The sequence below is a fragment of the Schistocerca cancellata genome, chromosome 5, assembly GCF_023864275.1.
Source record: "Schistocerca cancellata isolate TAMUIC-IGC-003103 chromosome 5, iqSchCanc2.1, whole genome shotgun sequence".
Lineage (NCBI taxonomy): Eukaryota > Metazoa > Arthropoda > Insecta > Orthoptera > Acrididae > Schistocerca > Schistocerca cancellata.
This window is the reverse complement of record NC_064630.1, coordinates 636151615-636178970: the sequence shown is the minus strand read 5'-3', so window position 1 is coordinate 636178970 and position 27356 is coordinate 636151615. Positions and strand designations below refer to the sequence as shown.

General features: G+C 44.8%; 1 protein-coding gene across 1 annotated transcript in view; it reads left to right on the top strand.

The window, feature by feature from the left end:
- LOC126188129 (glutamate receptor 1-like) overlaps nucleotides 1-27356 on the top strand; it is a 559761-nt gene that overhangs the window by 510944 nt on the left and 21461 nt on the right. The window contains exons 13-14 of the mRNA XM_049929607.1: nucleotides 12-496; nucleotides 25298-25496. Coding sequence (XP_049785564.1) covers nucleotides 12-496; nucleotides 25298-25496 — 684 coding nt within the window. The remainder of the gene's footprint in view (nucleotides 1-11; nucleotides 497-25297; nucleotides 25497-27356) is intronic.

Here is a 27356-nt window from a genome sequence, read left to right as displayed (position 1 = left end):
ACTGCCACCAGGAGGCGGACATCGCGATCGCGTCGATGACGATCACGTCGGAGCGGGAGCGCGTGATCGACTTCAGCAAGCCGTTCATGTCGCTGGGCATCAGCATCATGATCAAGAAGCCGGTGAAGCAGAAGCCGGGCGTGTTCAGCTTCCTGAACCCGCTCAGCAAGGAGATCTGGGTGTGCGTCATCTTCTCGTACGTGGGCGTCAGCATCGTGCTCTTCATCGTGTCGCGCTTCTCGCCCTACGAGTGGCGCCTGCTGCAGCCCGCCTTCCACGAGCCGCCGGGGCTCGCCTTCGTCAGCGGGCCCGGACCCTGCCCGGCCGACGGCGTCGTCGGCATCGGCGCCGTCGGGGTCGGCGCGGGAGGCGGAGCGGGCGGCGGGGCCGGCAAGGATCCTGCCGGCGGCGCGCTCACCAACGAGTTCAGCATCCTCAACAGCCTGTGGTTCGCCCTCGGGGCCTTCATGCAGCAGGGCAGCGACATTGCGCCCAGGTCAGCCTCATCCTTTAACTCCTAGGCACCTCAGAATGTGCATTTTCTGGTGTACGAGGTTTGTACGGAAAATACGTATAAAAGTTGAATAATAACTTTATTTTACAATTATTCGGGTATTACAATATGGTCTCCTTCAAAGTACTCGCCCTGAGACGCGATACACTTCTGCCAACGCCGTTTCCACTGTTGAAAACATTGCTGAAAGTGAAACTTCCTGGCAGATTAAAACTGTGTGCCGGACCGAGACTCGAACTCGGGACCTTTGTCTTTCGCGGGCAAGTGCTCTACCAACTGAGCTACCCAAGCACGACTCACGCCCCGTCCTCACAGCTTTACTTCTACCAGTACCTCGTCCCCTACATTCCAAACTTTACAGAAGCTCTCCTGCGAACCTTGCAGAACTAGCACTCCTGTAAGAAAGGATATTGCTGAGACATGGCTTAGCCACAGCATGGGGGATGTTTCCAGAATGAGAATTTCACTCTGCAGCGGAGTGTGCGCTGATATGAAACTTCCTGGCAGGAGAGCTTCTGTAAAGTTTGGAATGTAGGAGGCGAGATACTGGCAGAAGTAAAGCTGTGAGGAGGGGGCGTCAGTCGTGCTTGGGTAGCTCAGTTGGTAGAGCACTTGCCCGGGAAAGGTAAAGGTCCCGAGTTCGAGTTTCATTCCGGCACACAGTTTTAATCTGCCAGGAAGTTTTATAATCAGTGCACACTCCGCTGGCCGGCCGCGGTGGCCTAGCGGTTCTGGCGCTGCAGTCCGGAACCGCGGGACTGCTACGGTCGCAGGTCCGAATCCTGCCTCGGGCATGGGTGTGTGTGATGTCCTTAGGTTAGTTAGGTTTAAGTAGTTCTTAGTTCTAGGGGACTTATGACCTAAGATGTTGAGTCCCATAGTGCTCAGAGCCATTTGATCCATTTTGAACACTCCGCTGCAGAGTGAAAATCTCATTCTGGAAACATCCCCCATGCTGCGGCTAAGCCATGTCTCCGCAATATCCTTTCTTTTAGGAGTGCTAGTTCTGCAAGATTTGCAGGAGAGCTTCTGTAAAGTTTCGAATGTAGGAGACGAGGTACTGGCAGAAGCTGTGAGGACGGGGCAGGAGTCGTGCTTGGGTAGGTCAGTTGGTAGAGCACTTGCCGGGGAAAGGCAAAGGTACCGAGTTCGAGTCTCGGTCGGGCACACAGTTTTAATCTGCCAGGAAGTTTCATATCAGCGCACACTCCGCTGCAGAGTGAAAATCTTATTCTGGAAACATCTCCGCAATATCCTTTCTTTTAGGAGTGCTAGTTCTGCAAGGTTTTCAGGAGAGCTTCTGTAAAGTTTGGAATGTAGGAGACGAGGTACTGGCAGTAGTAAAGCTGTGAGGACGGGGCGTCAGTCGTGCTTGGGTAGCTCAGTTGGTAGAGCACTTGCCCGCGAAAGGCAAAGATCCCGAGTTCGAGTCTCGGTCCGGCACACAGTTTTAATCTGCCAGGAAGTTTCATATCAGTGCACACTCCGCTGCAGAGTGAAAATCTCATTCTGGATTGCTGAAAGTCTTCAGTTGCGATGTTGTTCAGTTGCTGTGTCGTTTCCACCTTGATGGCTTCCACATCTCGCAAGTGCCGCCCCAGAAGCACTATTTTGCATTTCGGAAACATGAAGAAGTCACACGGGGTTAAATCGGGTGAATAACGCGCGAAGTCTCTCACGGTGATTGTGCTTCGGGCCAAAAACTCGCACATAACGAGCGACGTGTGAGTGGGTGCATTGTCGTGATGAAGGATCCACCTGCCCCCTTTTGACAACTCCGGTCGAACTCGGGCCACACGACCTCTGAGACGTGTCAGAACTTCAACGTGAAAATTTCCGTTCACTCTCTGGCCGGTTGGGACAAATTCCTTGTGAACAATGCCCCTAGAATCAAAGAAAACAATCAACGCGACTTTTATGTTCTCCTGCTAGTTTCCATTCCTTGCTTTGAGATTTGAGCTCCTCATCGAATTCGTTAAACCAGGACTCGTCCCCAGTGATGCCTCGGTTGAAAAAGTCCCCTCGTTCCTCTGCTTCCAACCAGTCCTCACAGCACTCAACCCTCTTTGCTTTCTGTTCTGGCGTCAAGAGCTTCGGTACGATTTTCGCACACAATTTCTTCATTTCAATTTTTTTGTGTCAGGATTTCGTGAACGATTGTTTTGGGGATTGACAGTCCGTCATCAATCATTCTGACTGTCAATCTACGGTCTTTAAGAACACAAGCCCGAATTCGTTCAACATTTGCATCGGAACTCGATGTCGACGGGCGTCCTGGGCGAGGGTCATCGTTCACTTCTTCTCGACCATCCCGGATCCTTTTTAACCATTTGATCACGGTCCGTTCCTTCAGAGAATTGTCTCCGTAAACCTGTTTCAAACACTCAAAACTCTCACGGCCATTCTTGCCTAGCTTTGCAAGAAACTCGATATTGACCCGCTGTTCCTCAATCAGAGAGAGCTACATGCCGACGGCAGGTTAAAAAGGGTAACTGTAAACAATTTGCCGCACACTCCCACCTTCACGCAGAGTGCTCTGACTCGAACTGAGCGTTGATGGGATTGATTACAGCAGTATTCCCAACTGGCGGTGAGTGCAACTTGTAACATAAAGACATTATTCAACTTTTATACGTATAATCCAGTTGGCGTATCAGTGTCACCACTATAGCCAAGGTAACATTCGATCATGAATTTCCTGGCGTCCACCACAGTGGACATGTCACTCTGATAACTATAGCCCTAATGACCTCAGAACGTATGTTTCCTGATCATCAACTCGTTGAGGAAGTCAGTTGTATTGCTGTAGCACAGACAAATAAATCTACCCAAGTTATAAACTTCGATTTTGATCGGCTTTGAATATGTCTTAAAGTAGAGCAAAATAAGTCACACATTTTTAAACGGGCCCATAATCCCCTATGGCTTGAAACACTCCCCTAGAAAACTCAAAGCACATTCATAATTTTTTAACCCAAAAAATTCTACACATCCTTATATTTGTACGGATTTACAATAATAGTACAACAATATTGTTGAGACGTTGGACCTAGGGAAGGCAAGGAAAGGTGTGGACGGGGCGTAATCAGTTAACGTTGGTTGCACAGTAGCCACATACACATCATTTAATGAAATAATTTAAAAATAAAAACCATTCTTTTAAAAACATTGACTGTAACACAAGCTACACTGACGCCTGAAGCCCTTATTATGAAAGAAATCAAAATTGTTTGTCGCCTGAACGCCACGAGCAATACTTTAGAACAATTAACGGCTGAAGGCATTAATTACAAATGAAGAAGACAATTACACGTTAAAAATGCCAAACTAATTTTTAAAACAACCATTTAATAAAAGCTGCCTGCCTGAAGGCATTATTAAGAAGAATTCAATTACACTCCTGGAAATTGAAATAAGAACACCGTGAATTCATTGTCCCAGGAAGGGGAAACTTTATTTACACATTCCTGGGGTCAGATACATCACATGATCACACTGACAGAACCACAGACACATAGACACAGGCAACAGAGCATGCACAATGTCGGCACTAGTACAGTGTATATCCACCTTTCGCAGCAATGCAGGCTGCTATTCTCCCATGGAGACGATCGTAGAGATGCTGGATGTAGTCCTGTGGAACGGCTTGCCATGCCATTTCCACCTGGCGCCTCAGTTGGACCAGCGTTCGTGCTGGACGAGCAGACCGCGTGAGACGACGCTTCATCCAGTCCCAAACATGCTCAATGGGGGACAGATCCGGAGGTCTTGCTGGCCAGGGTAGTTGACTTACACCTTCTAGAGCACGTTGGGTGGCACGGGATACATGCGGACGTGCATTGTCCTGTTGGAACAGCAAGTTCCCTTGCCTGTCTAGGAATGGTAGAACGATGGGTTCGATGACGGTTTGGATGTACCGTGCACTATTCAGTGTCCCCTCGACGATCACCAGTGGTGTACGGCCAGTGTAGGAGATCGCTCCCCACACCATGATGCCGGGTGTTGGCCCTGTGTGCCTCGGTCGTATGCAGTCCTGATTGTGGCGCTCACCTGCACGGCGCCAAACACGCATACGACCATCATTGGCACCAAGGCAGAAGCGACTCTCATCGCTGAAGACGACACGTCTCCATTCGTCCCTCCATTCACGCCTGTCGCGACACCACTGGAGGCGGGCTGCACGATGTTGGGGCGTGAGCGGAAGACGGCCTAACGGTGTGCGGGACCGTAGCCCAGCTTCATGGAGACGGTTGCGAATGGTCCTCGCCGATACCCCAGGAGCAACAGTGTCCCTAATTTGCTGGGAAGTGGCGGTGCGGTCCCCTACGGCACTGCGTAGGATCCTACGGTCTTGGCGTGCATCCGTCCGTCGCTGCGGTCCGGTCCCAGGTCGACGGGCACGTCCACCTTCCGCCGACCACTGGCGACAACATCGATGTACTGTGGAGACCTCACGCCCCACGTGTTGAGCAATTCGGCGGTACGTCCACCCGGCCTCCCGCATGCCCACTATACGCCCCCGCTCAAAGTCCGTCAACTGCACATACGGTTCACGTCCACACTGTCGCGGCATGCTACCAGTGTTAAAGACTGCGATGGAGCTCCGTATGCCACGGCAAACTGGCTGACACTGACGGCGGCGGTGCACAAATGCTGCGCAGCTAGCGCCATTCGACGGCCAACACCGCGGTTCCTGGTGTGTCCGCTGTGCCGTGCGTGTGATCATTACTTGTACAGCCCTCTCGCAGTGTCCGGAGCAAGTATGGTGGGTCTGACACACCGGTGTCAATGTGTTCTTTTTTCCATTTCCAGGAGTGTATTTGTCGCCTGAAGGCCACAAGCAATAGGAATAATTTAAACAAAATTTTATTTTTAAACAATTGACACAATCAGACCAACTAAAGAAGGGAGTGATCCAGAGACAGTGCTCCAAGGATCGACCTGGAAAAGTCCCTAAAGCTGCGTAAGCGGTGATGGTTGGTTGGTTCGGGAAAGGAGACCAGACAGCGTGGTCATCGGTCTCATCGGATTAGGGAAGGATTTGGAAGGAAGTCGGCCGTGCCCTTTCAGAGGAACCATCCCGGCATTTGCCTGGAGTGATTTAGGGAAATCACGGAAAACCTAAATCAGGATGGCCAGACGCGGGATTGAACCGTCGTCCTCCCGAATGCGAGTCCAGCGTCTAACCACTGCGCCGCGTAAGCGGTGAGACAGGTAGCCGTGCGTTATGCTCACGTAAAAGGATGGCAACTCAACGAGGGTCAATTTAAACGCCGACCAACCCTCTTACCAAATCCACCTAGCATCTGGTAATCAGCACTACGATGGAATAATTTAGGCGAGGGTGAAGTGACAGGCAGCACTGCGTCTGCAGAAACCTGCTTGTAAAACACCGAAAGGCAGAAGGAACCACTCCATAAATGCAGTACGCAGGCAGCGTTAAAATAACTGCTCATTCAGACACACCAGATACACACGGACCCATGAAAACAATTCCACCAACAACTGAAATAATTTGTAAATAGATTTCAGCTATCAGTCGTCCTTTTTAAATTTTATTGGCAGATCTAGCTTTATGGTAGAAACTGGCCATTCTCAATGTACTATCATTTTTGACCAAAGTATGTAATGCCTGTTGGACGTGCTTCATCCATCCACAGTTCATATTACATGCATTGATCAAAAATGATAGTGCATTGAGAATGGCCAGTTTCTAGCTTAAATATAGATCTGCCAATAAAATTTAAAAAGGACTACTGATAGCTGAAATCTATTATTTACAAGTTAATATAACAGTTGCTGCGTGCAACAGCCATCTGAATGGAAGGTGACCTGAAGAACTCAAACAATGCTAAAACCAGCCACTGTGGAACAACAAGCACGAACCACAAGTCGATACAAACACAGAGGGCCCAGAAGGGGTCGGAGACCAAATACACGTCTTTCGATGAGACGACAGACCGAACGACCAACCAACGGTCGTCCCAGCTCAAGTCAGGCAAGGGAAAGTTGCCAGTATGAACTGTCGACTGACAGCTTACTGCCATGAGGTTACTTCCACGGACGGACACACACACTGAAACGCGTACGTTTCATAGGCAGCGATGGCGAGCCACAGAATCTCTGACCAGAGAGCATGTAGTCAGTTCAGTTGTTGCGAGTTAGCAGTTGCATGTAGGGAGTCGGTAGTTGCAGTTGCGAGTTAGCTGTTGTGTGTGAGAAGTCGGCGGACGCCGACATGGGACTCTGGTCGAGATTCAGGAACGAGGTATATTGTTAAATAAGGTAATGAAGCAGCATTGCGCTCATCTGATAATGTAATGTAAATTAGCTGTAACTAATTTGTTCAAGAATCGCCCCAATAATAGTTTTGTTTTCAAACCAACCATTTTAACAAACAATCCTTTTTGAAATAATATTTCCCTTGCATTTCCTTAAAGAAAAGTTTCGCTTAAATTAAAAAATTATATATATATTTGCGATGCATTTCCTCCAAGCTGTGGCGAAAATTAAGAGCAGATGCAGTTTTACTGAGATAAGAATTTGAGTTTAATCAGGGCCTAAAGATCGACATTTTGGTCTATTTGCATTTTCATTGTCAATGAGATTTCAGTGTAACCTCCCAGAGAAATTTTCTTATAATGACAATAATTTGAAATGACAATTATAATCGTGCTAAGTGTAACCTCCCCAAAAAATGAAAGTCAATTTAATAAGAAATGAAATCTCATTGACAATGAAAATGCAAATAGACCGAAATGTCGATCTTTAGGCCCTGATTAAACTCAAATTCTTATCTCAGTAAAACTGCATCTGCTCTTATTTTTCGCCATAGCTTGGAGGAAATGCATCGCATATATATATATATATATATATATATATTTTAATTTAAGGGAAACTTTTCTTTAAGGAAATGCAAGGGAAATATTATTTCAAAAAGGATTGCTTGTTAAAATGGTTGGTTTGAAAACAAAATTATTATTGGGGCGATTCTTGAACAAATTAGTTACAGCTAATTTACATTACATTATCAGATGAGCGCAATGATGCTTCATTACCTTATTTAACAATATACCTCGTCCTGAATCTCGACCAGAGTCCCATGTCGGCGCCCGCCGACTTCTCACACACAACAGCTAACTCGCAACTGCAACCACCGACTCCCTACATGCAACTGCTAACTCGCAACAACTGAACTGACTACATGCTCTCTGGTCAGAGATTCTGTGGCTCGCCATCGCTGCCTATGAAACGTACGCGTTTCAACACACACACACTCACTCACACAAGTGGAGGTTGCACTACTCGAACATAACGATCCACTCTGAATCCGGACCTCGACGTGGTCGTGCACTCTCGCGACCAGATCGTTCCATCGGGCAGTGCATATTTCACCAGCTTCCTGGGCGAGCACTGGCGCTGTCGGACCTCACTGTTGCTCCTTTCCAATTGAACTATACACACGACGACCCGGTAGTACTAGAGGTCGCTTCAAAGATAGTACCACCGTACTCGCTATCGATACACACCGCGAGCAAAAGTAGTGGCGCCAGTGAGCAGACTAAGGAAACGAGAGGTAACAATCCGGATACACGACGACAACCTGTCAACGGCACAGACACGAGCCGGAGCACGGCTCTACTGTACAAATAGTTTCCAATAAAACATAATTAAATCAGGAGAGTTTACAACTTGAAAACTATTACATACATCAAACGCAAAAACCCAATGCAACAAGAGATATTGTTAATTTCAAAAAATTAAAAGAAAATATGTATGTAGAACAATACACCTGGAATATATATGTAGCATATATTTATCTGGGAACGAATTATTTAACATCCCAACAAGACTGCTGACATCAAACGGACCATATTAGGAGAGTACACAGCTATAATGTAAAGATATTCGTAGCTTACCTCTGACAAATGCTTCTTTGGAATATCACTTCAGCGTAAGTTACTGAATTTGGTACTACTGATGCTATACAATTTGCTATTAGTCAAATATTTTAATGAAAAGCAAAATATTGCGGGGGGTGGCGGGGTGTTCAAAGGGAATTTCGGATAAAATAATTTTTCGGCAAATCTGGATGCACCGTTGTAATGTACGCTAAAAACCATAGAACTTTTATGTGAAGTTCTTTTTTATATCTGTTACCGTTTCAACAGTATTCATTCAGAAATATTAAACTCTGCAGTTTTTCCCAAGAAGTTGTTTCACTCCCTTAACGGCCGTCAATGTGAGTCTCTTCTTTTGCGCTACACTATAACAGATTCGAAGCCGATCGAAATCGAAGTGTACTTCTTACGTAGCTTTACTTTTAAGAACCTCTCTCACGACATACGTTTCCCTATGTCCAACTCAGATGTCTGTAAAGCATTTGACATGGTGTCCCACTGCAGACTGCTAACAGAGGTACAAGCATAAGGAATAGGTTCCCAGATACCTGAGTGGCTAGAAGAATTTGTAAATGACAGAGCCCAATATGTTGTACTCGACGGCGAACGTTCATCGCAGACAAGGGTATCGTCAGGAGTGCTCAAGGGAAGTGTCATACGACCGATATTATTTTCTAAATACGTAAATGATCTGGCGGGCAGGGTGGACAGCGGTCTGCGATTGTTCCCTGATGATGCTCTGCTGTACGGGAACGTATCGAAGTTGAGTCACTGCACGAGGACGCAAGACGAGGTAGATAAAATTTCTAGTTGGTGTCATAAATGACAGCTAGCTCTAAATGTATACGAGGGCAGTTCAATAAGTAATGCAACACATTTTTTTTCTGAAACAGGGGTTGTTTTATTCAGCATTGAAATACACCAGGTTATTCCCCAATCTTTTAGCTACACAACACTATTTTTCAACGTAATCTCCATTCAATGCTACGGCCTTACGCCACCTTGAAATGAGGGCCTGTATGCCTGCACGGTACCATTCCACTGGCCGATGTCGGAGCCAACGTCGTACTGCATCAATAACTTCTTCATCATCCGCGTAGTGCCTCCCACGGATTGCGCCCTTCATTGGGCCAAACATATGGAAATCCGACGGTGCGAGATCGGGGCTGTAGGGTGCATGAGGAAGAACAGTCCACTGAAGTTTTGTGAGCTCCTCTCGGGTGCGCAGACTTGTGTGAGGTCTTGCGTTGTCATGAAGAAGGAGAAGTTCGTTCAGATTTTTGTGCCTACGAACACGCTGAAGTCGTTTCTTCAATTTCTGAAGAGTAGCACAATACACTTCAGAGTTGATCGTTTGACCATGGGGAAGGACATCGAACAGAATAACCTCTTCAGCGTCCCATGACTTTACCGGCTGAGGGTATGGCTTTAAACTTTTCTTGGTAGGGGAGTGGGTGTGGCGCCACTCCATTGATTGCCGTTTTGTTTCAGGTTCGAAGTGATGAACCCATGTTTCATCGCCTGTAACAATCTTTGACAAGAAATTGTCACCCTCAGCCACATGACGAGCAAGCAATTCCGCACAGATGGTTCTCCTTTGCTCGTTATGGTGTTCGGTTAGACAACGAGGGACCCAGCGGGAACAAACCTTTGAATATCCCAACTGCTGAACAATTGTGACAGCACTACCAACAGAGATGTCAAGTTGAGCACTGAGTTATTTGATGGTGATCCGTCGATCATCTCGAACGAGTGTGTTCGCACGCTCCGCCATTGCAGGAGTCACAGCTGTGCACGGCCGGCCCGCACGCGGGAGATCAGACAGTCTTGCTTGACCTTGCGGCGATGATGACACACGCTTTGCCCAAAGACTCACCGTGCTTTTGTCCACTGCCAGATCACCGTAGACATTCTGCAAGCGCCTATGAATATCTGAGATGCCCTGGTTTTCCGCCAAAAGAAACTCGATCACTGCCCGTTGTTTGCAACGCACATCCGTTACAGACGCCATTTTAACAGCTCCGTACAGCGCTGCCACCTGTCAGAAGTCAATGAAACTATACGAGTCGAAGCGGGAATGTTTGAAAATATTCCACAAGAAATTTCCGGTTTTTTCAACCAAAATTGGCCGAGAAAAAAAATGTGTTGCATTACTTATTGAACTGCCCTCGTAAAAAGGATGTTAATGCCGATGAGTAGGAAAAACAAACCCGAAATGTTTCGGATACAGCATTAATAATGCTCTGTTTGACACAGTCAGGTCGCTAAATATCTGGGAGTAACGTTGCAAAGCTATATGATCTGAAGGAGCATGTGACGATTGTGGCTGGGAAGGCGAATGGCCGACTTCGGTTTATTTGGAGAATTTTCTTGGCGAAACGTCGACTTTGGTTTATTGGGAGAATTTTGGAAAAATTGTAGTTCATCTGTAAAGGAGACGGAATATACAACGCTAGTGAGACTCATTCTTCAGTACTGGTCGAGTGTTTGGGACACCTACCATGTCGGAGTAAGTGAAGACATCGAAGCAGTTCAGAGGTGGATTGCCAGATTTGTCACCGGTAGGTTCTAGCAACACGCAATCCTTCAACATATTCTCAGTTAGTATATAATAAACTTGGAAACTTAGAAGTTTATGTCCCTGAGTCAGCATGGCTTTAGGAAGCATCGCTTGTGCGAAACTCAGCTTGTCCTTTTCTCACATGATATACTGCGAACTATAGATGAAGGGCAACGGACAGATGCCATATTTCTAGATTTCTGGAAGGCGTTTGACATGGCGCCCCATTGAAGGCTGTTAGCATAGATACGAGAGTATGGAATAAGTTAACAGATGTGGGAGTCGCTCGAAGAAAAGTTTCGAAGCTAAGTGCCTGTAGTAAGATACATACATCAGCAAACATTTTGCATCACTCCGGTTCCCAGAACTCCTGAAGATAGACGTTGACTGTGGATAATGTATCGCAGACACAGTGCCTTTGACTATTCAGAGATGTCACTCAACCCGCCCAAAAATACCAACACCTACGCATGAGAAGCGCCTATTCGACGGAGGGGGCCGACAGCCGTTCAGTCATTCCACCAGGAAGGAGGTACACGGCTCGTGTTGTCTGCAGTTCAACTATTCCTAGACGGTCAATACCGAGGTTCGATCGCGTCCGCAATGTTACTTTGTGCCAGGAAGAGCTCTCAACAAGGGAAGTGTCCAGCCGTCTCAGAGTGAACTAAAGCGATATTGTTCGGACATGGAGGAATACAGAGAGACAGCAACATGCCTCGCTAGGCCTGCCCAATGGCTACTATTGCAATGAATGACAGCTACCTAAGGATTATGGCTCGGAGGAACGAGCCCTGAGAGCAACGCCACAATGTTGAAGAACGCTTTTCGTGCAGCCAAAGTGTTACGACTGTGCGCAACAGGTGCATGATGCCCATTCCAGACCTCCATGGCGAGGTCCATCTTTGCAACCACGGCACCATACAGCGAAGTACAGATGGGCCCCAACAAATGTTGAATGGACCGCTCTTTCGAGATGAGTGTCGCATATGCTTTCAAAGAGACAATCGTCGGAAACGTGTTTGGAGGCAACAAGGTCAGGCTGAACGTCTTTGGCAGACTGTCCAGCGAGTGCAGGAAGGTGGAGGTACCCTGCTGTTTTGGGGCGGCATTATGTGGGACCGACGTACGCCGCTAGTGGTCATGGAAGGCGCCGTAACGGCTGTACGATACATGAATGCCATCCTCCGATCGATAGTGCAAGCATGTCGGCAGCAAATTGGAGAGGCGCTCGTCTTCATGGACGACAATGCGTGCCACCATCGCACACATCTTGTGAATGACTTCCTTCAGGCCGGCCGGAGTGGCCGTGCGGTTCTAGGCGCTACAGTCTGGAACCGAGCGACCGCTCCGGTCGCAGGTAAGAATCCTGCCTCGGGCATGAATGTGTGTGATGTCCTTAGGTTAGTTAGGTTTAATTAGTTCTAAGTTCTAGGGGACTAATGACCTCTGAAGTTAAGTCGCATAGTGCTCAGAGCCATTTGAACAATATACATAAATGACTTAGTTGACAACATCGGTAGCTCCGTGAGGCTATTTGCAGATGACACGGTTGTCTACAAGAAAGTAGCAACATCAGAAGACTCGTACGTACTCCAGGAAGACCTGCAGAGGATTAATGCATGGTGCGACAGCTGGCAGCTTTCCCTAAACGTAGATAAATGTAATATAATGCGCATACATAGGGGCAGAAATCCATTCCAGTACGATTATGCCATAGGTGGTAAATCATTGGAAGCGGTAACGACCGTAAAATACTTAGGAGTTACTATCCGGAGCGATCTGAAGTGGAATGATCACATAAAACAAATAGTGGGAAAAGCAGGCGCCAGGTTGAGATTCATAGGAAGAATTCTAAGAAAATGTGACTCATCGACGAAAGAAGTAGCTTACAAAACGCTTGTTCGTCCGATTCTTGAGTATTGCTCATCAGTATGGGACCCTTACCAGGTTGGATTAATAGAAGAGATAGACATGATCCAGCGAAAAGCAGCGCGATTCGTCATGGGGACATTTAGTCAGCGCGAGAGAGTTACGGAGATGCTGAACAAGCTCCAGTGGCGGACACTTCAAGAAAGGCGTTACGCAATACGGAGAGGTTTATTATCGAAATTACGAGAGAGCACATTCCGGGAAGAGATGGGCAACATATTACTACCGCCCACATATATCTCGCGTAATGATCACAACGAAAAGATCCGAGAAATTAGAGCAAATACGGAGACTTACAAGCAGTCGTTCTTCCCACGCACAATTCGTGAATGGAACAGGGAAGGGGGGATCAGATAGTGGTACAATAAGTACCCTCCGCCACACACCGTAAGGTGGCTCGCGGAGTATAGATGTAGATGTAGATGTAGATGAACCACTTCCTTCAGGATAACGACGTAGCTCGATTAGAGTGGCCAGACATGAACCCTACCGAACATGCCAGGGAGAGATTGAAAAGGGTTGTTTATTGACGACGGGGGCCAACAACCACTCTGAGTGATCTATGCCGAATCACCTTCGAGGAGTGGGACAATCTGGACCAACAATGCTTTGATGAACCTGTGGATAGTATGCCACGACGAATACAGATATGCATCAATGCAAGAGGACGTGCTAGTGGGTATTAGAGGTACCGGTGTTTACAGCAATCTGGAGCACCACCTCTGAAAGTCTGGCTGTTTGTTGGTACAACGTTCAATGTGCGGTTTTCATGATCAATAAAAAGGGCGGATATGATGTTAATTTTGATCTATATTCCAATTTTATGTAAATGTTGCGGAACACTTGGAACCGAGTGATGGAAAACTTTTTTGATGTATGTACAAGGCAGACAAATTTCTAGTTCGTGTGATTAATGGGAGCTAGCTCTAAATGTGGAAAAATGTAAGTTTGAGGACGAGTAAGAAGAACAAACCTGTAATGTTCGGATACAGTGTTCATAGTGTCCTGCTTGAGCAGTGAAGTCATTTAAATATCTGGACGTAACGTTGCAAAGCAATATGAATGGAACGATCATGCGAGAACTGTGGTAGGGAAGGTGAATGATCGACTTCGGTTTGTTGGGAGAATTTTAGGAAGGAGTGGTTCACCTGTAAAGGAGATCTTATGTAGGACGCTGGTGCGATCCATTCTTGAGCAATTCAGAGGCGGGCTGCTAGATTTGTTACCGGCAGGTCCGAAAAAAAAAGTGTTACGCAGATGATCCGGGAACTCAAGTGGGTATCCCTGGAGGGGAGGCGACGTTCTTTACGAGAAACACCACTGAGAAAATTTAGAGAACCGTCATTTGAGGCTGACTGCCACACGACTCTACGGCCGCCAACATACACTGCGCGTGAGGACCACGGAGATAAGGTACGAGAAGTTACGATTGATACTGAGGCATATAGATATTCGTTTTTCCCTCGATCTCCTTGAGAGTAAAACGGGAAAGGAAACGACTAGTAGTACAGGGTTCCCTCCGTCACGCACCGTACCGTGACTTGCAGATTATCTACGTAGATGTAGATTGCTACGGACACGCTTAGAGAACTTAATGGGAATCCCTGGAAGGAATGAGAAATTTTTGTCCGAGGAACACCATTGAGAAAATTCAGAGAAGCTGACTAGAGTATGATTCTGCTATCGTTAAATGAATAATTCGCGTTAAAATTCAAGAAATTGGGGCTCATAAAGATCCATAAGGACAGCCGCTACTCATCCGCAGAAAATTAGGGCTCATATGGAGGTATAAAGACAGCCGTTTCTCATTATTAGTAGTGGCACAGGGTACCCTTCGCAACGCACCGTACGGTGGCTTACGTAGTATCTACGTAAACGTAGGTATATTTGGAAGGTCAGTATCATCGCCGCAAGTCTGAAAATAGAGAACACGCATTTCCTGATTACCAGTCCTGTGGACAGGTCAGTCTCACCACTGTAGCTGTAGCAACCTCAGAGTGTGCATTTCCTAGTTACCAAGCAAGATGAAAGGTCACTTTTACCACTGTAGTCCTACCAACATTAGAACGTCCATTTCGTCTCGCCCAATTCAGTGGGCAGAATGTGCATTTCCTGGAGTCTAAATTACTGAAGAATCTCTCTTAGTTCATATATTTCCTGATATTGAACTCAACTGATATGTCAGTGTCATCGCGACAGCTCTGAAAAGCTCAGAACATGCTTGTCCCGGTGATCAACCCATTGGGTAGGAATGTCTCACTATTTCAGTTGTGGCAACCTTAGTGCTTGCAATACCTGGGTTCTAGTCCAGTTGACCAGCCAGTTACACCACTGTTGCTCTAGAAACCACAGGACGTGCATTTCCTGGTGTCCAATCCAATGGGAAAATCAGTGTCACTGATGTAGCCATGACAAACAGAGATCGTACATTTTCGTATTTCCACTAGAGTCGATCCTAATTTTCTGCACTACATCCTATAACTGATGTAGTCGTTAGCAGAAGTTACTGTTCTGGCTGCTCGGAGTGGCCGTGCGGTTCTAGGCGCTACAGTCTGGAGCCGAGCGACCGCTACGGTTGCAGGTTCGAATCCTGCCTCGGACATGGATGTGTGTGATGTCCTTATGTTAGTTAGGTTTAATTAGTTCTAAGTTCTAGGCGACTGATGACCTCAGAAGTTAAGTCGCATAGTGCTCAGAGCCATTTGAACCATAGAAGTTACTGCCAGTTTAGTCTCTGGACTCTAACCTAATACCGTGCTATGATGACAATTGAATCATACGCAGAAGTATTGTGTGCTGCATTGGCTGTAGCCAGGGAACTGCATTTTGTTTCAACAAGGCCGAGAGAAAGGCCAGAGGTCAGCTTATCGTGTACACAAATGTTACGGTAAACACGGGACACTTTCTTAGCATGGTATTTAATTTTATAAGTTAGCTTCGTAATAAGTTTGTACCTTGGTAGTACTATCTTTTTTATTTACTTTATTTGATTTTATTGGTCACATAATTCAAAGCAATACACTTAATACTCACAAGGAATGAAATAAAGGGGTGGTTGTGCGTAAAGTAGGCGTCTCAGTGTCCCAAATGCCACACGGCTTTGTGATCTGTAGTGGCCGGAAAAGTGGTCTCAATCAGCTATCTCCAAAGAAAAGTTTAGTGCAGTGGCCAGTTAGCTTCGTTAAAGAAAAAATTATTTATATCATTTCTTCAGTCCAAGTGTAATAATTCAATTCCGAAAGCTTCTAGACATTATAGTATTGCGCACAAAGCTTGAATAATTTCGTAGTAGATACCTGCAAGTCCAGAAGTGGCGTTTATTCAAAAAACGTCACCGTATTCCAACAAATCGTGCTCTATTGTCTCCTAGTACAATACAACTTCGAATGAAGATAATCATGTGACTGAAACAATTCAGCAGCTTTGGGCCGAATACATTGAAGTCAGACAAAAACACGGAACCTGTGGAATACTGTTCACACAAATTATTTTTACGTATGTTCCTTTAATTTTGGAAAGAAATGAATAATCTCTGTGAATAATCTCTGTTCCTGCTGCGGCAAGGTTCGGCGAAGAGCCGCCTTATTTCTTGTAAGTGCACCCAGGTCTCAACCAACCCCTCGACTTGTTTTTTCCGGTATATATGTTGTCAATGATTGAATTACATAATGTTTCAGTCAAACATGGACAAGGCAGAAATCGAGAGAAAAAAAAAACGCTGTTTCACAATATTGTGCTGCGAACGTATATTCTCATTCACTGCTGTTGTTACTTGACTCGGCCAACACGGAAGACAGGCGATTTGTTATGTCAAAGTGTGTGGATAAAAATCCTATGTCAAGATGGCTAAGGCTCCTTTATTGATTACTGGTTTCAGCTCATCGAAAAGCTATATTCATATCAATAAAAATTATTACTTATTCTCGTGTATATCAGCCACCTCCATAATCTGTTGAACTGAATCGCTCTGGTTATCTTTTACACACTAAAGTTCTTTGAGTACTGTAACAGCCGTAATACAGCAGTTTCCTGCAGTGTTTCGTGTGATACGCCTTATTTACATCCACACGTGGACTATATGACAGTTAGTATTGTCAGTCACTTTGCATCTAAACACAAGTCTGGAAGTAAGAGCAGTGGAGACGTTTATCGCAAACGTTGCACATTACACAACCATGGCGAGCCACTTTAATGTGTACGCGACAACAAGACCGATTCAGCTGAACCGATTATGACGATGCATGAGGCCTCGTGGCTGATACACACGGAATTGAGCAGTAATTTTTACTGATCTGAAGATGCGTCGTCAATGAATTGAAACTGCTAATCAATAAAGGAGTTTTAGCGATCTTGACTAGGAGTCTCATCTACACTTTTTTCATACATTTCTACCTCAAATGGAGGCCTAATTTTGATATTAGACTTCTTTTAGCGAGGAATATCATGTTGTTATGAGCTGCCCTGCTAATTCTGACCCTCTAGCTTCGTCCATCGTGGATTATTTTCCTTCCAAAATAGCACAATTTCATCAGTTCACGTACGAAGTCTTTCAAGCGTTATTGTGTACAGAGCGGTCACATATTTTGGAATGTACGTTTTGGATTTCGTTTTAGTACACTGTGAACATAAATTTACGATGCGTTTGGATGCGAAGCCAAATTTTAATTTGTATGAAGGCAATCTGTGGGAAACTTTACAGTAGTCAAGTGAAATAGTCTAAATGAAATGCAGACAAAGAAAATCTGGATTCCTAAAAAATCGAAGAAAGATAAGGTTCAAAGCGAAATCAAGACCGTTTCGAATGCAGCCTAGTCTAGGAAGGATACGTAAAAAGAAGTAATATATGTCATCACCGACTTTTTTTTTAGTCACAAGTCTTCTGACTGGTTCTTGTATTAACATTTTCATCCCAGTGCAGAAATTAGACGAATGTATTCAATTATTTGTTCGTTGTGGTCCAATACAGGTCTTCCCCTGCAGTTTTTAACCTCTAGTAACAAGAAAGTTATTTCTTGCTGTCTTAATTTATGCCATATCTTTCTATTCCGTCATATTTTCAGTCTTTTCGATATGCTTATTCTTCCCCGACTCTCGGAGAACTTCCTCATTCCCTACCTCATAAGTCTACAGTCCACCTAATTATCAATACTTCCTATTGAAACTCATCTGAAACATTTCGATTTTCTTCCCCCGTCTTCCCACAGTCCATGCTACAGTTCCATACAATGCTATGCTCCAAACATTACTGATCACACTTCGTTAATAAAAGGGAAAATGCGTCTGGTCTAACATTCAGTTAAACTGCAGTTCACTGAAAAATTTCTTCCTCGATCAAACTCCATAGCAAGAAATGACATTACTAGCATTACGATGCTAGTACGTCCCTTTAATCTGAGTGCAGCTGATGCACAAAACAGGTCTTGTAAGGATCGCGGTTTGAGTAATCTCTCATACAACGTTCAGCACTTTGCTTGCGGTAAATGCTTGCAACAATTTCCGTGCTTCACATCTAAAATAAAACAAATGTAGCAGACTATTATAACGACAGGTACTGTATATTCTCTCCTTCCACATCGAGAATATTCTAACTGCCGATTTGTGATTGCTGTTTACGTTTTAAAAAAAATGTCAGAGTATAGCCTTTATTTGAGGTCACATTTAATTCTTTCAAGAAAATGACGGTGTATCTATGCATTCACATTATGTTATTGATTTGAACATACACGGCAGCTAATTATCAGACCATTGTAAACAGTAAAGCAAGTCTCAACTCTTCTATCATTGCTTTATGGCAGCAGCAATGAATCCTGCGGTCGCTGCACTCGAGAACAGCGCAGATGGGATATTAAAAAAGTTTTCTCAAACTTACACATTTCGTGAAAGTTTTCTCGCCTTTGCGCGCAACTTACAGATGTAAAACAGGAGAAGCACAAGGCAGGCTAAAAACTGCTCCCACTGGTAAAATTCCGAGAAGTTTCTCGTCCGGCTTACGTGTTGTGAGATGAGCCGTGGCTTCTTTCGTACCACAGACATTTGTTAAAGACAAGACTTTTTTTTGAGAAAACAACAACTTATGTAGTGTAAGATGTGAAAGCAAGAAGCAAAAAAAAAAAAAAAAAAAGAAAAAAGAAAACTTGAGAATATATTATCAAGAAGTCCAGATATAGTGCTTCACTCATTCCACTCATTTCACCCACTCAGGTTCTGATTAATAATGTCTTTCAATCCATAAGCGCAAATTTTACCGTTTCTTCTTCTAGCTTCTTTTTTTCAGCCTTCGGAAAAGATTTCTGCGACTCACAGGGATCTTTGTCCTCTCCTACAATTTTCGCCCTCTACAGCTACCTCTAAAGGCACAGAAGTTATTTCCTGCCGTCTTTACACTTTTCTATCATTCAGTCCCTTCTTTTAGCTAAAATTTTCGATGTATTAATTGCTCTTCTGTATTGCGGAGACCCTTCAGATTTCTCGTAACTACTCTTAATTTTCTGCAGCCTTCTGTAACCCCACATCTTAATCTTTCGTATACTCTACTTTTCCGGCTTCTGCACAACAAATGATTAACATTGTTTTTTAAGTATATTCCTGTGTACGGTAGTTATCAATTAACGGATGCTCATTTCATAGAGTGCTGTAAATCTTCCAAATCGTCACAGACAATAACAATGTCGTCAGCGAAACTTAACAATCATATCATTTCATCCTCAACTTTTATGCCACATTGCTTTATCTCCTTCAATGCATCTTCGATATACAGATGGAAAAGTAGAGGGGAATGATTACATCTTTCCCTTAAGCCCCGCCGGCCGGTGTGGCCGTGCGGTTCTAAGCGCGTCAGTTTGGAACCGAGTGACCGCTACGGTCGCAGGTTCGAATCCTGCCTCGGGCATGGATGTGTGTGTTGTCCTTAGGTTAGCTAGGTTTAAGTAGTTATAAGTTCTAGGGGACTGATGACCTCAGTAGTTAAGTCCCATAGTGCTCAGAGCCATTTGAACCATTTGAACCTTAAGTCCCATTCAATCCGATGACTACCATTTCTAATTTCCCTCTTAGTTCTACATAAACTCTTTCGTTGTAGCATATACCTATTTTTCTGAGGTCTTGAAATATCGTGTGAACGAATAATTTTTCTAGGTCAAAGGATCCTACCAGAAGGTAAGAAATTCCAAGTTTAATATAAATCCCATTTGCTATTATTTCTGAGAAAAGTTCATTCATTAACGTCAGGATCGACAACTGTTTGACGTGAATAAAATGGTTCAAATGGCTCTGAGCACTACGGGACCTAACTTCTGAGGTTATCAGTCCCCTAGAACTTAGAACTACTTAAACGTAACTAACCTAAGGACATCACACACATCCATGCCCGACGCAGGATTCGAACCTGCGACCGTAGCGGTCGCGCAGCTCCAGACCGTAACGCCTAGAACCGCTCGGCCACTCCTGCCGGCTTGATACGAATAGTGCACAGCCAAATAGCATTTACAAACGCAGACTGTACAAGGCAGCGCGATGCGACCGACATAATTGTTATGTTATGCTTTAATAATCTGGCAGATGTCGCTTTTTCTGAGTTGAAAATTTTCAGAAGTGATAGGTTTATCTGTGATGGACTTCTGTTTTTCAGAAAATCTTTTCTTTATATTGACAGTATGAATTTTGTTGCTCAAATAACAAAACTCATCATTTGCCTTCCCTGAAGCAAATTTGAGATGTTGCTATTGGTGTTCCAAGTGATACTCCAGATTCAAAAGTGATCGTCAGTCAATCGAAGATGACTGTCGACCATGGAGTTGATATCCCAAGTGGCACTTACGTTATGAATTTTTGTGCGCCTACCATCGAGAGGGCTTACAGAAAAAAAACTGAATCTTGACTGGTTCAGTTCCTGAAATTTTACCAAAACAGTGTAGCGAAAAATTTTTCTCATTTAAGTGACCTCAAAGCAAAAAAGAAAAACCACCGAACATTTGAAAAGAACTATTTGAACTAGGCGAGGATCAGCTGCATATGAGACAAGTATCGGCTTTACAGATAATGATATCATTAGTCAGCGCAGTCTATTTACAAGGGATTCCCATGCTCATTTTATCATCATCGTCTCGGTCCAGTATGTAAGTGACGATCACACAGTCCCTCGATTAAAATGAATAGTGTATTTCGAATGGTGGCTTGAACTTTCATTTATTTTACCAATGTAAGCACAACCGATAAACCTCTTAAATAAAATATTATTAACTAAAACCTAAAGCACGTAATACACTTTAAGACAAAATAAGGACGCACCACTAAGGAATTACACGAAAGAGACGGAAATAGATAGATGTGATGTATACAAAAAGACAAACAAATTATTACAATTTCAGACAAATTGGATAATTTATTCAAGAGACAGAGAGATTAAAAAATTGAGTATGTCAGTAACACATTGGCCCATCTGTTTCCTTTATGCAAGCCGGTATTCGGCTTGGCATCGACTGACAGATTTGTTGGATGACCTCCTGAGGGATATCGTGCCAAGTTCTGTCCAAGTGGCGCCCTTAGATCGTCAAAATCCCAAGACAACTGGAGGGTCTTGCTCCAAACGTCCTGAACTAGGGAGAGGTCCGTCGTCCTGGCTTCCCAAGGCAAGCACGAAAACAAGGAATACACACTCTCGCCGTGTGCTGGTGGGCAATATCTTACTGAAATGTAAGTCCTGGATTGCTTGTCGAGAAGAGCAACAAAAGGGGGCGTAGGATGTGGCGTGGAATCTCACTGACTGGATTACAATTGTCTTCAGTGGTGAGTTCTGCTTCGAAATGAGCCCTGGTGTCCAGCGAAGACGTGTCTGGAGATGCTGCGGGCAGTGGTGGAATACAAAAACCAATAGTCACCCACCATATTGCGCAACAACCAGGAATGCTGGTCTGGGGTTCCAATTCTTTTCATAGTAGAATCCTTTTTGTAGTCGTCCGTGGCACCCTACAGCACAGCGGTACCTCGCCCATATTCTACAGCCCCCTCCCCTTATTTTTGCTCTTCTTGACAAGCAATCCCGGACTTAAATTTCAGCAAGATATTGCCTATTCGCACACGGCGAGAGTTTCTACTCCTTGTTTTCGTGCTTGCATTTACAGACAGGTTCGACGGATTTCTCCCTAGTTCAGAATGTCTGGAGCGTTATGGCAAGGCCTTCCAATCGTCTATGGATTTTGATGATCGAAGGGCGCAAGTTGGACAGAACTTGGAATGATATCCTTCAGGAGTACATCCAACAAATCTGTCAATCCACGTCAAGCCGAATAACTGCTTGAATTAGGGCTAGAGGTGGACCAATGCCTTATTGACTTTCTCAATTTGTGAAGCTCCTTCTTTTCAATAAATGATCCAGTTTTCTGAGACTTTAATGATTTGTTTCTCCGTACATGTAAATCATATCTACAAATTATCATCCCATTGACATGATTCCTTCTTGGTGTCGAGATGCGTACTTTTTAGTTTTTAATTAAGAGCCTTATGGCACAGTGTATAGCTTTAAGTAGCAGCTCATAAGATATACATATAAAGGAGCTCACCAAAGAAGTCAGTATGTCTCAGAAATTCGACTTTGCTCGTGATTCCTCTAGAAACAAGTAACAAACCAACCTCCAATGCCGCCTTCTACCAAATGCGAGCTTTTTGTGCATATAAGCTGATCGATTAACAACACAGACTCGCTGGAAATGGTATTAGGTTTGAGCAGTTCCCCGTTGCATCTAAGTCGCACCTAATTGCCAGCATATGCCCGTGAATGTCCATCCTCTAGTTATCGACGAAACCAACCGTTGCTTAGCTGCAGGCAAAGAGGTAGAATTTATTAGTAATAAATAAAATACGTTATCACTTTATTATGGTGACAAAACAAAGATAAATAAGATAAAGAAAAATAAATGCTGACATTAATTTATAAAAGTTACGCCAGATATTCAGGGTTATTAAAAAAGATTTGTCTTGTTTTACAAGACTTCACCTGGGATAAATTTTAACTTATGTGCAGAAAGTAAGAGATTATCGTGTCTCCAGTAATTAGTTGTCAGTTCGTATGGTTGCTGGTATGCGTCTCGGGAGCAGCGAGATCGCTCGCATATTCATCTGGCTTTTTATGTAAGAGCGAGAATATTAAGAAAATTTTATTTTTCGACAGGACGTACCATCACAGCAGTGTGAGTTCCATTGCTTAACAATGAGGTGCCAGAACGATGGGTCTGATCTTGTGCTCCATCATTGGCTTTCGAGGGCTCCTGATCGATAGAACTATGGATCTGATCTTGTACTGCATCATTAGCTTCCAGGGGGCCTGATCTCACGCTGTGTGATGGTTTCTTAGCAAGACGGTCGTGAAAGAATCCGCCGGTGTGCGTCCCCTTGCGGGACTTCCGCGTCCCGTAGCAAAAGCTATCAATGCAGCAATTCCAGACATGCTATCAAATGTATGGGGCGAGTTTGATTATAGTCCGCATTTTTTGTCATGTGTTCAGTGGAGAACAGATTGAACATTTGTGGAAGATAAATGAAAAGTGGATCCTAAACGCTACTGTTAAACGATCCCCAAGGCTCCAAGTGATCTCTTGTAAAAGACATAAGCTTGCAATATCGGCTGGCTTTCTTGGGATCAAAAATTTTGTAGTCTTATGCATTAGTTAAAATTTCCCCAAAATTCTGCCTTTTGACGCGTATATACAGTACTGGCCATTAAAATTGCTGCACCACGAAGATGATGTGCTACAGACGCGAAATTTAACCGACAGGATGAAGATGCTGTGTGATATGCAAATGATTAGCTTTTCAGAGCATTCACACAAGGTTGACGCCGGTGGTGACACCTACAACATGCTGACATGAGGAAAGTTTCCAACCGATTTCTCATACACGAACAGCAGTTGACCGGCGTTGCCTGGTGAAACGTTGTTGCGATACGTCGTGTAAGGGGGAAAATGCGTAACATCACGTTTCCGACTTCGATAAAGGTCGGATTGTAGCCTGTCGCGATTGCGGTTTATCGTGTCGCGACATTGCAACTCGCGTTGGTCGAGATCCAATAACTCTTAACAGAATATGGAATCGGTGGGTTCAGGAACGCCGTACTGGGTCCCAACGGCCTCGTATCACCAGCAGTCGAGATGACAGGCATCTTATCCGCATGGCTGTAACGGATCATGCAGCCACGTCTCGATCCCTGAGTCAACAGATGGGCCCGTTTGGAAGACAACAACCATCTGCACGAACAGTTCGACGACGTTTGCAGCAGCGTGGACTATCAGCTCGGAGACCACGGCTGCGGTTACCCTTGACGCTGGATCACACACACGAGCGCCTGCGATGGTGTACTCAACGACGAACCGGGGTGCACGAATGGCAAAACGTCATTTTTTTTATGAATACAGGTTCTGATTACAGCATCTTGATGCTCGCATCCGTGTTTGGCGACATTGCGGAGAACCCACATTGGAAGCGTGTATTCGTCATCGCCATACTGGCGTATCACCCCCCGTGTTAGTATGGGATGCCACTGGTTACACGTCTCGGTCACCTCTTGTTCGCATTGACGCACTTTGAACAGTGGACGTTACATTTTAGACGTGTTACAGCCCGTGGTTGTACCCTTGATTCGATCCCTTCGAAACCCTACATTTCAGCAGGATAATGCACGACCGCATGTTGCAGGTCCTGTACCGGCCTTTCTGGATACAGAAAATGTTCACCAACTCAAAACGTATGGTCAATGGTGACCGAGCAACTGGCTCGCCACAATACGCCAGTCACTACTATTGATGAACTGTGGTATCGTGTTGAAGCTCCATGGGCAGCTGTACCAGAACACGCCATCCAAGCTCTGTTTGACTCAATGCCGAGGCTTATCAAGGCCGTTATTACGGCCATATTACGGCCAGAGGTGGTTGTTCTGGGTACTGATTTCTCAGGATCTATGCACCCAAATTGCGTGAAAATGTAATCACATGTCAGTTCTAGTATAATATATTTGTCCAATGAATACCCGTTTATCATCTGCATTTCTTCTTGGTGTAGCAATTTTAATAGCCAGTAGTGTAGTACATGCACATGTGAAATCGGATAATTCTTATGTAAGGAATAACCTAGTAATCCTAGGCATAAGATAAAATTCATCCCTAATTCCGTCTTCAATCGTGGAGAAGATACAGCCTTGACAAGCAGAATTGTTTTCAAATACTCTCAATAATGGGCCACATGGCGGAACTATGAGGGGAGGGAAGACTGAGTACAACACGGGCTTCATCGTCTGTGACATTCATGAACGGTCCTACTTTTGCTCTTAGATGGAGCTCAGAGTGCAAGTTTGTGTGAAAACGTGGATCTCGAACATGGGCTTGAGCTCTGCAGCGTGGTGCGCAGGTCGATCTCGGGCCGCATCGTGGGCAGCGTGTGGTGGTTCTTCACGCTGATCCTCATCTCGTCCTACACGGCCAACCTGGCGGCCTTCCTCACCGTCGAGCGCATGGTGGCGCCCATCAACAGCCCCGAGGACCTGGCCTCGCAGACCGAGGTCGAGTACGGCACGCTCTACCACGGCTCCACCTGGGACTTCTTCAGGGTAATCCAGGACACGAGTTGTCCACCTACACTTCTTAGTGTTTCTTAGAAATATGATATTGGTGAATGAGTACGAAATCGCGTCGTGTGTCAGAACACGCTACTACATAACGTTATTTCTCAGAAAAAAACTTCAGCTGGAATCGCTTCCTGTTACGAAGCAGTGTCGATATGTCCGATGTTATAAAAGAATTTAGGAATAATCTTCTCTGTAGAATATATATATGATGCGTCTCACAGATTACGCCCCTCTTGAAATGGACTACTTAAAAAAAATGTAGCCTAGTGCTAATACAGTAAATATTTATGGAAGCACGTTATCGCTTTCATTCTCTCACTTCTTTTTTCTAGTTTATTGATCAACTACCCGTTTTGACAATACTTTCCATCCATGACATATCTGCAGTAAATCGTCATTCGTACCACAAAATCGCCATGCCTTCACTCTCTCTTAGACCCTGTAAAACCAAAGTACACCTGTATGTGTTACCACATTCCCTACTATGCTTCTTTCCTTCTTGTGATAGGACTCATTTACAGATTTCTGTCCTCAGTAGTCATTCCTACAATTTTTCTGTTACTTGTCGCTCCTTTCGCTCTTGAAATTGATTTTTATTTATGAAAAATGCCGAGTTTCTTCACGATTCAGAGTTCACTTTCGACTCTATGTTGCCCTTTGTCTGTCTTGGTGAGTCAATTGAATCATAGAAAGAAGACTAAGTCATATCATTTTCAATTGGAACATCCTTAATAAAACACTGTGGCCTTCAAACAAACTTCGGCTTTATTACAGCTTTAGCTATCAACTATTAATTCTTTATTGACCGTATATTTCTAGCGTTCACAGTTCCGTGCCGCAAACATATAGATTTGGATAATATCATTATTAATTCTCACCATCAATCGGTCTCTTAAAAAACGTTTCTTTGCATACCATTCCTCTGATATGGTCTTTCCCGAAACTTCGCCGGCCGAAGTGGCCGTGCGGTTCTAGGCGCTGCAGTCTGGAACCGCGAGACCGATACGGTCGCAGGTTCGAATCCTGCTTCGGGCATGGATATGTGTTACGTCCTTAGGTTAGTTAGGTTCAACTAGTTCTAAGTTCTAGGGGTCTAATGACCTCAGAAGTTGAGTCCCATAGTGTTCAGAGCCATTTGAACCCTTTTTTTGAACCTGAAATTTCCTGACAGATTAAAACTGTGCGACTGACCCGCAGTCGAATCTGGAGTCTTTCAAATTGTTCCAGACTGTAGCGCCTAGAACCGCTCGGCCACCTCGGCCGGCTCTGGAGTCTTTGTTTCTCGCGACTGAGCCAGGTGGCGCAGTGGTTAGCACACTGGACTCACATTCGGGAGGACGACGGTTCAATCCCGTCTCCAGCCATCCTGATTTAGGTTTTCCGTGATTTTCTTCAATCGTTTCAGGCAAATGCCGGGATGGTTCCTTTGAAAGGGCACGGCCGATTTCCTTCCCCATCCTTCCCTAACCCGAGCTTGTGCTCCGTCTCTAATGACCTCGTTGTCGACTGGACGTTAAAAAACACTAACCTAACCTTTGTTTCTCGCGGGCAAGGTCTCTACCTTCTTGAGCAATCCGGGCACAACTCACCACCTGCCATCACAGCTTCGCTCCGCCAGTACCTCTTCAGCCTCCGAATCCTGTTTGGTTTGGAACACGGACTTTATCTGCCAGAAAGTTTCAACAGTGAAAATTTAATTTCGATTTCTTTCTTGCTTTTTCCTTCCTGCCCACTTTCACAGTCCAGAGTCCCGTGCTTTAAACATACAGCTACGGAAACGTTCTTTATCAACCCCTGGCCAATGCTCACCAACAAAAGGTGAATTTTTTTTTCACGAAAGAA